The sequence below is a fragment of the Scomber japonicus genome, chromosome 17 (assembly GCF_027409825.1).
Source record: "Scomber japonicus isolate fScoJap1 chromosome 17, fScoJap1.pri, whole genome shotgun sequence".
NCBI classification, from domain to species: Eukaryota; Metazoa; Chordata; class Actinopteri; order Scombriformes; family Scombridae; genus Scomber; species Scomber japonicus.
This window is the reverse complement of record NC_070594.1, coordinates 12,985,329-12,996,604: the sequence shown is the minus strand read 5'-3', so window position 1 is coordinate 12,996,604 and position 11,276 is coordinate 12,985,329. Positions and strand designations below refer to the sequence as shown.

Below are 11,276 nucleotides of genomic sequence, written 5' to 3'. Positions count from 1 at the left end.
AAATAACTTATCTTGTGTTTAATATTATAAAATAAGGTAAATATTGTCAGCTTTTTTGACTACTGCTCAGAATAAAATGAACATAAATCAACTCCTGATAGGCATGTTTTTATGACGTAGGGCCTATGCATTTTATAGACTGACCTCTTTTTTTTTAAATGCAATTGATGCAGTTAACAGTTATGTTATGCCCATTTTATGCTGTTAGATTATAAACTAAAGATAAGGGACATTAAAATTACATTGACTGCATCAGGAGCATCTTTGACCTGCAGGCACAGAGATACTGCAAACAACCTACACCCATGTAAAGCTACAGTTAAGCAGTTATGATTAGCAAATAAGAATCGATAAGATAAAATAGTCAGCAGCAGTGATGTTTTTTTCTTGTCTCAGTCTGATTGAATCTGCTAGTGGATATCTGAGTGGACCTTGAAACTGACAAATCATTCATTAGCCATTACATTTACAAACGTATGGGCTATTGTTTAAGTATGATTGCTGAGGAGGGGAAAAAAACCTCCACACATATCTTGTAACAGGTGTGGCTTTAAAGATAAATATGAAATACAGATAAAAAATGAAAGGATACAAGCATACTTTTCAGCTGTTACACAGGTGCTTAATACTTCAATAAGTGTCAGAGCAGATGGTGTTGTGAGCTATATGGGCTACAATTTACACTGCTAAATTACACCCTCACTGGGATTTAAAGTTACCAGGAATTTTACCTCTATGATGTAAATGGACTGTACTTATATAGCGCCTTTCTAGTCTGTGCGACCACTCAAAGCGCTTTACATTATACATGTCATTCACCCTTTCACACACATTCATACACTGATGTCAGGGGCTACCACGCAGGGTGCCAACCTGCACATCAGGGGGAATCTAACCATTCATACACATTCATACACCGTTGGCACAGCAACGGGAGCAATTTGGGGTTAAGTGTCTTGCCCAAGGACACATCGACATGTGGACTGGAGGAGCCGGGAATCGAACCACCAATCTTCCAATTGAAGGACGACCGCTCTACCTCCTGAGCCACAGCCGCCCCATACAGTACATGTACAGTTCCTACTATAGCTTTTAAGACTTTGCATAACTAGAGACTCAGTATCAGTTGTGGAAGGAGTATTCAGATTCTTTATTTAAGTTAAAGTACCAGTACAGCAATGTAAAACATACTCCATTACAAAAAAAGTCTGGCATGAAAAATCCAACTTAAGTAAAAGTACTATCAGCTTGATGTCATTAAAGTATTCCACTAAAAGCAGTGGTTTGGTCTAAGTATAAAGTATCATCATGGAAATACTTAATTAAAGTGCATGTACTGTACTGAGGCACAGTACTTCAATCAATCAATCAATCAATCAATCAATCAATCAATCAAATCTTATTTATACAGCACCTTTCATACAGGCTATAGTTCAAAGTGCTTTACAAATGATTGACAAGCTGATAATAAGACAGAATAGGTGACAACATAAAGAAAATGAATATAAAGAGAGAACAAGGCAAACAAATTAAAAGACAAAAATTAAGACCACTACACATGAGACAATAAGGATGATGAAAAATTTGAAATTTAAATAGAATGTTTAAAGAAATAAATAAAATAATGAAATAAATAAGTAAAATAAGAGAGAATATGGTTATTAGTTAAAATAGATTTAAAAGACAGAAGAAAAGTAAAGTAAAATGAAAGAGATAAAGTCTGATGAAAGTTCAACTAAACCTAGGTTTCAAAAGAGATTAAAAGACAAGAGAAACAGACAAATAAAACTAGGCTACTTATAGAATGATAATAATAAAATAATGTAACATAAAGTAGAAAAAATCAAAACATCAAAACAAATACAATAAAGTAGAATAAAAAAGACTATAAACAATTATCAACCAAAAGCCATTTACAAAAGTACATTCACTTGAGCAAATGTACTTAGTTACTTTCCACTAGTGCTTAGTATGACGTGAAAAATAACATGCTCTTACTTGTGTAGACCCAGAAAATTACACAAAAAAATCTAAAGATAAATTATAAAGTATTCTACTGATGAACCAATTCATTAATTGGGATGATGATGAATGAATAGAACTTTGCTATATCATATGTAATGTTATAGCGCCCTATGTTGTACACAAAAGCAACATGCACTGCTTATGCTACTTATTCGGGATTTCTAAGACAAATAGGACATTACAGATAAATAAAAATGATCGATTTAATAGTGTGTAAAAAAAAGAGAGACAGATATTAAACTAAATCTCAAATATATGCTCTCAAATTGCCATGAAATATTACGTAACGTGGGATATAAAAAAAACAGCATCGTGTGTGTCTGGGAGTTGTAGTTCTTTTCTGCTCTGACGCAATCGTGTTAGTTTCGTAAAGAACTCCAAATCCCGCGATCACTTGCCTTAAGCCTTTAACTGGTACACGCCTACGCTGAATAAACCCATCGACTGTAATCCTCACTGTACACAGCTGAGTCCTCTGCGGGTATTTTCTGCCGTCACCGTAACTTTTCTTCAACACACAGCCTCTCACACATACACACTCACACACACACATACAAAACAAAACTAAAAAATGGATAACAGCGGGAAAGAGAAGGAAGCCATTCAGCTAATGGCCGACGCTGACAAAAAAGTCAAGGCGTCGGGATCTCTTTTGGGAGGGATGTTTGGAGGGTAAGACAGCACTGCACCAAAGAACAGACAGCTAGAAAAGCGTTAACTATCAAAGTTGGCACGCAGCCTGTTTCTATGTAGACTAATACTCAATTATATGTGTTTACTAGCAAGACACTAATCCGGTTTGACTATGAAATCACAACGGGAGGACGTGTGTCATCCATTTTTCTTTGATAAATCCTGCAAATCAGTTAGCTAAGTTAGCTTAGTTATCATTGTAAACAAGGTAGCAGATCACGACTCCCTACTGGACACAGCATTGACCAGGAAGCTACGCAGTATACTGTCATTGTTAGCATGCTGAAATGTTGAAATGTCAGCCTTACTGTCTTTTGGTTTGCAACCACTTTTTACAGATTTTTATCCAGTGTCGGCATAATGCATATCTTCTTTAAAGGGATTTCTTCATAGTAACCCCCCCCCCCCCCCCCCCCCCCAGGATCCTTCTAACACTGCTGTATTTGTAACATTGTAATTTAATCAGTGTTAATGTTTATTTTTCATCAGGGAACATTAACACTGGGAGATAATGTCCCCAGAATGCATTAAAGTCAAGGCTTCTTAAAGGATAAAGGATGAGGCATTGTTTCATGATGCAGATGCTGTCATAAGATTCAGCCTGAAGGTCTCATTGAGGTTCCTGATTTTTTTTTTTTTTTTTTGGAGAGGAGCCTGTACATGGTATGGAGTGCAAACAGCATGCGTTTTAGTGATGATCAGACACCTGGCATCAAAAATGAGTGAAAGAAACTCTAGGAGGCACCTAATCTACTCATATCAACCATTATTATAAGCCATCTGAATACTATGCATGCTTTATATGTACCAGTGACCTTGGGGAGATGATTACTATGGTGATGTTTAAATCTAGTTTATGCATGTCATCATTGATTTGCAAATTTGATTATGTAGTGGAGACAGAGCAAGGCCTAAAACACAACAACCCAGCAGTTATTGGCCTTTGGAACTCAGTTAAACTCCCAGGATGATCCCCAGATGTTACAGTTCGTGGCAGTACTGGTGCGTGATAAGTCTTTATACTGGTTATTCTGTGGCTGACCAAGCAGTGATGTAATCCTCTGCCATGATTGAATGGCTTGAGTATTATTGCAACTAGAGGCAGCTCCCAGGGGTCCACTTCTTGTCATGGAGTGACCACCAATCTGAGTATTGCACCTTCCTGAGAAATGCAGCTTGGCACTATGTTTCATCACCTTTTTTAGGCCACATAGGCATCATTTATTATAGACATAACTACAATATATTAACCAAACTAGAATATCTTACCAGTTAGACCTCAATGAGCTGTGGAGCCTTTATGAAACAATGTTATAATCAATTTGTGTGCTGCTGTTTCTGTTTTCTTTCTTTCTTTATCTAGGGGACATCACAAAGTGGAAGAGGCATGTGACATGTACTGCAGATCAGCCAACATGTTCAAGATGGCCAAGAACTGGAGTGGTGCGATAGGCTGTTTTCTTCCACACTTAATATCCAACTTACAGATTTTCAACACATTTGACATTTGCTGTTTTTCTTTTTTTCTTTTCTGGCACTATAAGTGCAAGGTGTAGCACTTGTGATGGTGCAACAAGTAAAAAGGTTGAATCATGTGCATAAATTAAGAGTAAATGCATGAAAGTGTCTGTCCTTCTCTTTTAATTTTTTTTTTCTTTTTTGCTTCAGCTGCTGGAGGTGCGTTTTGCAAGGCTGCACGTCTCCATATGCAGCTGCAGAACAAACACGACTGTGCCACCAGTTTCATCGACGCAGGAAATGCTTACAAGAAGTCCGATCCTAATGGTGAGACTGCCTGTTACTCACTAACCAGTTATTTCAGTCATAATAATGATTACAGCACCTATCATTTCTGAGGGTTTATATGAATACTGTGTTTAATGAAGTTGGCTAGTTACACAATTGTGGAAATGAGGGTATAGAAGTGGGACATGTTGTTTGTCAGAAATGATTCAAATCTCCAGTGATGTGTCAGTATGAATTGTGTATTTTTCTATATTACAAAAAAACTCACACCATATAATAATTTGAAGTCAGAGATATTGCCCTTTCATTGCAGGGCATTCACAAGAGGTGGATTAACAGTGCTCTTTATTCTCTCTGTGGCTTAATTTAATATTCTCTGAAGCATGGATGTAGCGTTTGGTCTGGGGGATGGTAGCTGTCAATTTGTAGAAAGAGGGAGGGGGGTGTTTGCTTGCATAAGTGACTAATTATAATTTACCAGTCATATCTGACATCAGCCAGAAAAACAACAACTCTTATTTGATTGTGGTTCTCAACTCATTTCACCTTGTTGTATGGGTCTAATATTTATTAACCAAACTAATAATGATTATGTCTGACTGTTCCCTCCTCTTCCTTTAATGCTGCCAAAAGAGGCAATCAAGTGTTTAAATGCTGCCATCGATATATATACAGACATGGTAAGATGCATATAGAAAGTACGCGTCTGTGTTGTGATCCATAACAGTAAATCTGGCGTTATTATTTTTATATATTATTATTTTTATTATACTTGTAGCATGTATCCAGACACATTAAGTCAAAAGCAACTGAACTTGTTTCCTTTGACTTATTAGTACTGAATATCACATCATCTCTATGACTGAAAATCTCTTTTTGCTTTTCCCTTCAGTCTCTGCCCTTATTGTGGAGCTCAACATATTCATAACCCACACACACTTGTTATTCCCTTTAGCTAGGATTAATTTCAAAAGCTAAACCCTTGTTGATGTGAAGCCACAGGCTGCTTCTTGACCTCGCCCCCCTCATGACTGTAACACAACTCTTTCATTGACTAGAGAGGCGTCTGTGAATAGATCCAGCTAATAATGATTTCTTCACTTCTCCTCTCCAGGGAAGATTCACCATTGCAGCCAAACACCACATCAGTATTGCAGAAATCTATGAGTCTGAGATGGTGGATATCGAAAAGGTGTGTGTGTGCATAGTATATAAATTATAATCTGATGATATGACCAGTAGTGATTAATTTTAATAATTAAATATTTGGTCATATTTGTTTTTAGGAACAAAAGATTAAAGTATTTGCTGTGTTTTTCTTTTGTAAAGGCTGTTGCACATTATGAACAAGCAGCAGACTACTACAAAGGAGAAGAATCAAACAGGTACTGCTTCTTTCACTAAAAGAATATGAGGGTTAGGGTTAGGGTTTCTTAGTGCCAAAAAAAAATCTGTCTTTATTCACATGGAAGATTTTAAAGCAACAAGTGATTCTAATTTTCCAAATGATATTGTTTGATGCCAAAAGTCAAAGTATAAGACTACTGATGAAGTAATTACTTTACGCAAAGCACTGAATATATATGTCACTATGTAAGTTATGTAAGAATTTATTAGTGATGTCATATGAGGACATTATCAGGGTGTGATTCAGTTTTTGTCCCAAGTCTGATTTATAGTGATTTAGAGTGATTTATAGAATATATTTCAAATCTCAATTCATTTTAATTAACAATCCCAATAACTGCATAGGTTTAATTGAAATGTAAAAGTTCTTGTTTCTTGATGGAAAACTTCTATGCCAACCTGGCTTGCACAGAATCAAATGTGCTCTCGTTTGACTTGTTACAGCAGGGAAAGCACAGGTATGCAAGTGAGCCAACATTAATGATGCTGTTAATTATTCCTCTACTTTTCCGGCTATGACATGTTAAAATATCAGAGATGATAAAGCTGATCTGCACAGTTGCTCAGGTTTTCTGATATTCCGAGTAAGGAAACACAGATCTTTGAATGGTGTGGAGAGTGTGCAGTATGAAAAATAACTAACTAACAAAAAACAGAACTTGTTAGTCTTGTAACTTTAATATCCTCTGAGATGTTGACGTGCATTTATTTCAACATTGCCTCATACCTTGCCTGTTAAGCTTGTTCAACTCAGTTGAAAGCTATACTGTAAGCAGTTGTCAGACTTTTGTTCTATCAAAGCTTAATTCTTCATTCAGCTACACACTTAATGCTCTAAAAATAGTGAATCGGTTGATTTCATGTACCCCTAAAATATTTATATAGCACTTAATATTTTCGGTTTTGTGTTGCTGACTTTTGTCTTTTTCACTTTTCCTCAGTTCTGCCAACAAGTGTCTGCTGAAGGTGGGGGCTTACTGTGCTCAGCTAGAGCAGTACCAGAAGGCGATTGAGATCTACGAGCAGGTGTGTACTGGATGTGCTTCATATTTTTGTGTGTCATGCTTGTACCTTGTGAAAAGACATTGACTTGGTTATTTTGACTCTTGTAATCCATTTTGTGTGAAATGACTGTATCTAGGTTGGAGCCAACACAATGGACAACCCACTGCTGAAATACAGCGCCAAAGAGTATTTCTTCAAAGCCTCTCTCTGTCATTTCATTGTCGACGAGCTCAATGCTAAGGCAGGTTTATGTCTTTGTGGTTCATTCTCAGGATTTGGGATGGGGAGTTGTGATTGAATTTTAACATGCCGTGTCTCCACAGATTGCTGTTGAAAAATATGAGGAGATGTTCCCGGCTTTTTCAGACTCTCGAGAATGCAAGCTGTTGAAGGTAACTCAATGCTAACAACTCTGAGGAATACTATGGCTTACTTTCCTCTCTTTAATCTATTCAGTTTCTCCGAATAACCTACCTTTTTTTTGTTGTAACAGAAACTACTTGATGCTCATGAGGAACAGAACAGTGAGGCTTTCACAGAGGCAGTAAGTCTTGTTTAGTCTATCAAACTTCTCAAGTTTTGAAATTAGGCTTTTGCTGAGCACAGAAATCCCACAGCTTCAGCTCTTGTACTTTTGTTGGATCCCTTGAGTGTTCAAAACAGTTGAAGGCTGGATCTCAGGTACCCATTCAGTCCTCCAGGGTTTTGTGTTTGTGTGAATCTGGTGCAGACTGATGGAGTGCATCACTGCCGTACTGATTAGTAACTATATACAGCTGAACCCCTGCAGGATCTTTCAAAGATAGCTCAAAGTCAGAGAGAGACTGTACAGCACAGTGCCTTTAAGTGAACATGCTAACATACTTATGTTTAACAAGTGTAATGTTGGCCATGTTCACCATCTTAGTTGAGCTGCTGTTAGCATGCTAATATTTGGTAATAAGCACAAAAAAGCAGAGCTGAGGCTAATGGGAAAGTCATCAGTTTTGAAGGTATTTGGTCATAAACTCAATGATGATGGCACTACAGGAAAAGTGAGGATCACCAAAGTTTTCATTCTGAGGGGCTGCATGAATGTGTGTGCCAAATTTTAGTAGTTGTAGTAGTGACAACTGCTGGGTGAAATATTGCACAACTATAACATTTAACTGAAAACCACAAATAACAGTGTCATGGTGGCACTAGAGGAGAGGAAGTCAAACAGATTAGCAATAAGAAATATAAAATATATAAGAAACAATAAAAGCCATAAAACATAGTATGAAACATTAAGGCCATAAAAGCAATTTATGCACATAACGGTTAACAAGTGAGGAAAAAAACAAGACTCTGTAATAAATCAAACTGAGGGAGCAGAACCATTTCGTAGTCATAACGGGGAAAAAATCGGATGTTTGTGTCTCCCGTCTGCCTGCAGGTAAAGGAGTTTGACTCAATCTCCCGTCTGGACCAGTGGCACACAACCCTCCTGCTGCGCATCAAAAAGACCATCCAGGGTGATGAAGGGGATCTGAAATGAAAGAAACACAGGGTAAAATGTAGCATGGAGGGACAAATCCATCACACATGCATTCATACACCCAGACCTGCACACAAACAAACACACACTCTTTCACTCACCTCACTGTGTAAAGGCATTTGGAGATGGGTGTCCCCCTGATGATTTTGAATATTCCACTGCTCACTGCTATACTGTTCGAGTACTATCTTAGCTTTCGTTACGAGCGTATCTGAATCTAGTCAGAATGTAAAATCCTCTCGCCCTCACCTCTGCCTAGAGGATTGCTGCATACCTTTTATGCTGGAATCTGTCCTGGGGGATTTCAGAGCGGGTATTAATGTATTGAAACTGATGTTAGTATTGACAAGAAGCACTGCATGTTTTGTACAATTATTGTTTCTTAGTCAAATGCAGCTTGTTTTTTTTGTTTTTTTTTAACCTAGTTGATTATTTTTTTAAACACATTGAGTGTTTCAGTTTGCTGTATAAAGACTATCATGGTGTGTGTGTGTGTGTGTGGATTTTAAGAATATACCATAATCTTAATTTGTATTAGAGTAAATGTTAAGTATCAAATCAATTTCATGGCTTGTTCTTATTATAACCACAATAAAAAATGATTTTGGTTTCCATTGTGACACAAAAGGGAGAGACTCTTCTTGATGAAGGGCGATGATATGCACCAAGTGTAGACTGTTAAAAATTTGTATCTAATCACAGCTTCTGATTTATTTATTTTTCCATAAATATTTGTGATTTTATTACTTAAGGATTATTTATTATTACTTCAGGATTTGTTGGTGTGATAATACCTTGAATGTTTGAATGTGTAAGCTGTGATTTCTAGTTGGCCTGTGAAAAATGAATTTCTGAATGAGAAACACTGACAAGGAAACCCTTATTCCTTACATCCCCAGGGCAGTTATCTTGGGGAAATGTGTATCATTAGCCACTCATCTCGTGCTGTGTCGTGTTGTGAACTCAACTATCATGGAAGGTGTACTAATGCAGTGCATCTTTCTAAATGGCCAGTCGCTAAGCATGTCATTGTGTATAGTTAAGTGTTGTGTTACATTCACTAGTGTGAGCCAGACCAAAGTTTTTACTAAAGGGTCATTCACCCTGTGTATCCAGCTTCTTCCAGGTGGAATGACAATGGACCTTGGATATGATCTGTATGCCTGTGCGAATGGACAATAATAAAGATATTATATCCCAGTTGTGCTGTCCTGCCTTTAGCCTTCATCTAGACAGAAATGTTTAAAATGTGTATAAAAAGAGCTTCCATCAGCCCATTTGGCAGGACATTTTGTATTGTACCTGATAATCTACTGTGATATGAACTAAAAATAATTCACAAGGTGACCTCAAAACATACTCTGACCTAGCTAGTACAATCAGACACCAGGAACAAGATGTGCTGTACATTAAACAACTTGCACACAGGAAAACAAACAAACCAAAAAAACCAGCTAAAAGCACACAGTGGGTTTAACTGAGGCCTCTGCCCCAGAATCTTCTGCCCTATTTTCTTTGCTAGCATGCTATGAGGCACACTTTCCACTTTGAGTATGATGAGTGAAAACCACAGCAGTCAGAATTGGTCATGTTATGTGTAAAGCCTTAATAACATCTCAGTAACACTTAACAAGTCTCGGTGGATATTCCAGCACTGTGTGTGTCTACAGTAGTGCACAAGCCTTTGTAACCAGCACAAGCCAAACTCAATTATCAGTGCTCTATACCCAAGAAGTTGAAAGAAAAATCAACTTCATCACTAACAATCTCTCTCACCTCCTGCACAAGTCCTTTCAGTTACTACCATCAGCTGAGATAAAAACCCCTTGGTCATAAAGAACACATAACGGACCTCCTTCATTCCTACTGCCATTAGCATTTTAAACAACTGTGTACTCCTACAGACATGCATACATGAACACATATCATGTATTATATTCTGCCCAAGTTATTTATACTGTATATTTTAGTTTTCAGGAGGACGTATTGTATGTCTGAGTTTGAATGCTCAGCCACGTCAATGATGATTTTCTTTCTCAACAAAGTTTCTGAATCTGAACTTAAGAATTCAAATTTAAAAGCTCCTTTATTGACCTATTACATTCCTGTGTGTCATTTTTTCTGTAGATCTGCTGCCCTGTCAGATTATAATTTCATACTTAAACATGACCATTTGATTGATAGAGCAAATTTAATCAATCATCTGTTACAGCAGACTACGTATGTAACCTAGTTTTGACATTACAGTCATGTTATACAATGATCCAATGTGATTTCTTTTAAATTTACTTTCTCATGGCCACGTTACTAGTGACATATTTTTTCAAATGTAATTAGCCTACTTCTTTGCAAGCATTCACATATTGTTTTGATGGAAACTGAATTCCAATTCTGTGATTAGTTACCATTAATAAAATTAATCTACATTCTTTGTCAACCTACTTGAAAAGACACATTGACTTAACCAGAAACCTGTTAACTTCAGGGGTTATTCATCTTTATGAGTGGTTTTGTTATTGGAGGCAGCATTGCTCAACCTTTAAGAATGTTATGCAGGTACTGGAGGATTCGCACCTGTGAGCAAAATGGTCTCAAAGAGAGAAATGTGTCGGTATTTCAGCTACACTTCATTTGCATTCATCATCAGCAGAGATGCAAAAAATATTATTTCTGAAGTGTAAAGAAAGCTACTTGAGGATCCACTGGGATGCTACTCTTCTACCACCAAGGATTGTTCTGCTGTCTGTAACTGCATTACCCTTCTGGTCCACATGAGACATACTATGATAAATACTGTGGTCTCCTTCAGTGCATGGTACATAAGGAGGAAAGCGTTCATTTCATTCCTGAGTTATAAAATGTACTGTGCCTGTTGTAACAT

The 11,276-nt window shown here is 37.2% G+C and overlaps 1 protein-coding gene across 1 annotated transcript; it reads left to right on the top strand.

Annotated features, from left to right (window-relative positions):
• The first annotated feature begins 2,504 nt into the window (after positions 1 to 2,504).
• On the top strand, positions 2,505 to 9,595 carry napbb (N-ethylmaleimide-sensitive factor attachment protein, beta b). Its single transcript, XM_053337217.1, is given in 11 exon segments — positions 2,505 to 2,697; positions 4,082 to 4,161; positions 4,387 to 4,515; positions 5,098 to 5,144; positions 5,579 to 5,656; positions 5,794 to 5,849; positions 6,813 to 6,897; positions 7,013 to 7,117; positions 7,200 to 7,268; positions 7,370 to 7,420; positions 8,294 to 9,595. Coding segments are annotated over 11 exon segments (903 nt in total). The 5' UTR covers positions 2,505 to 2,596; the 3' UTR covers positions 8,396 to 9,595.
• Positions 9,596 to 11,276: the final 1,681 nt, after the last annotated feature.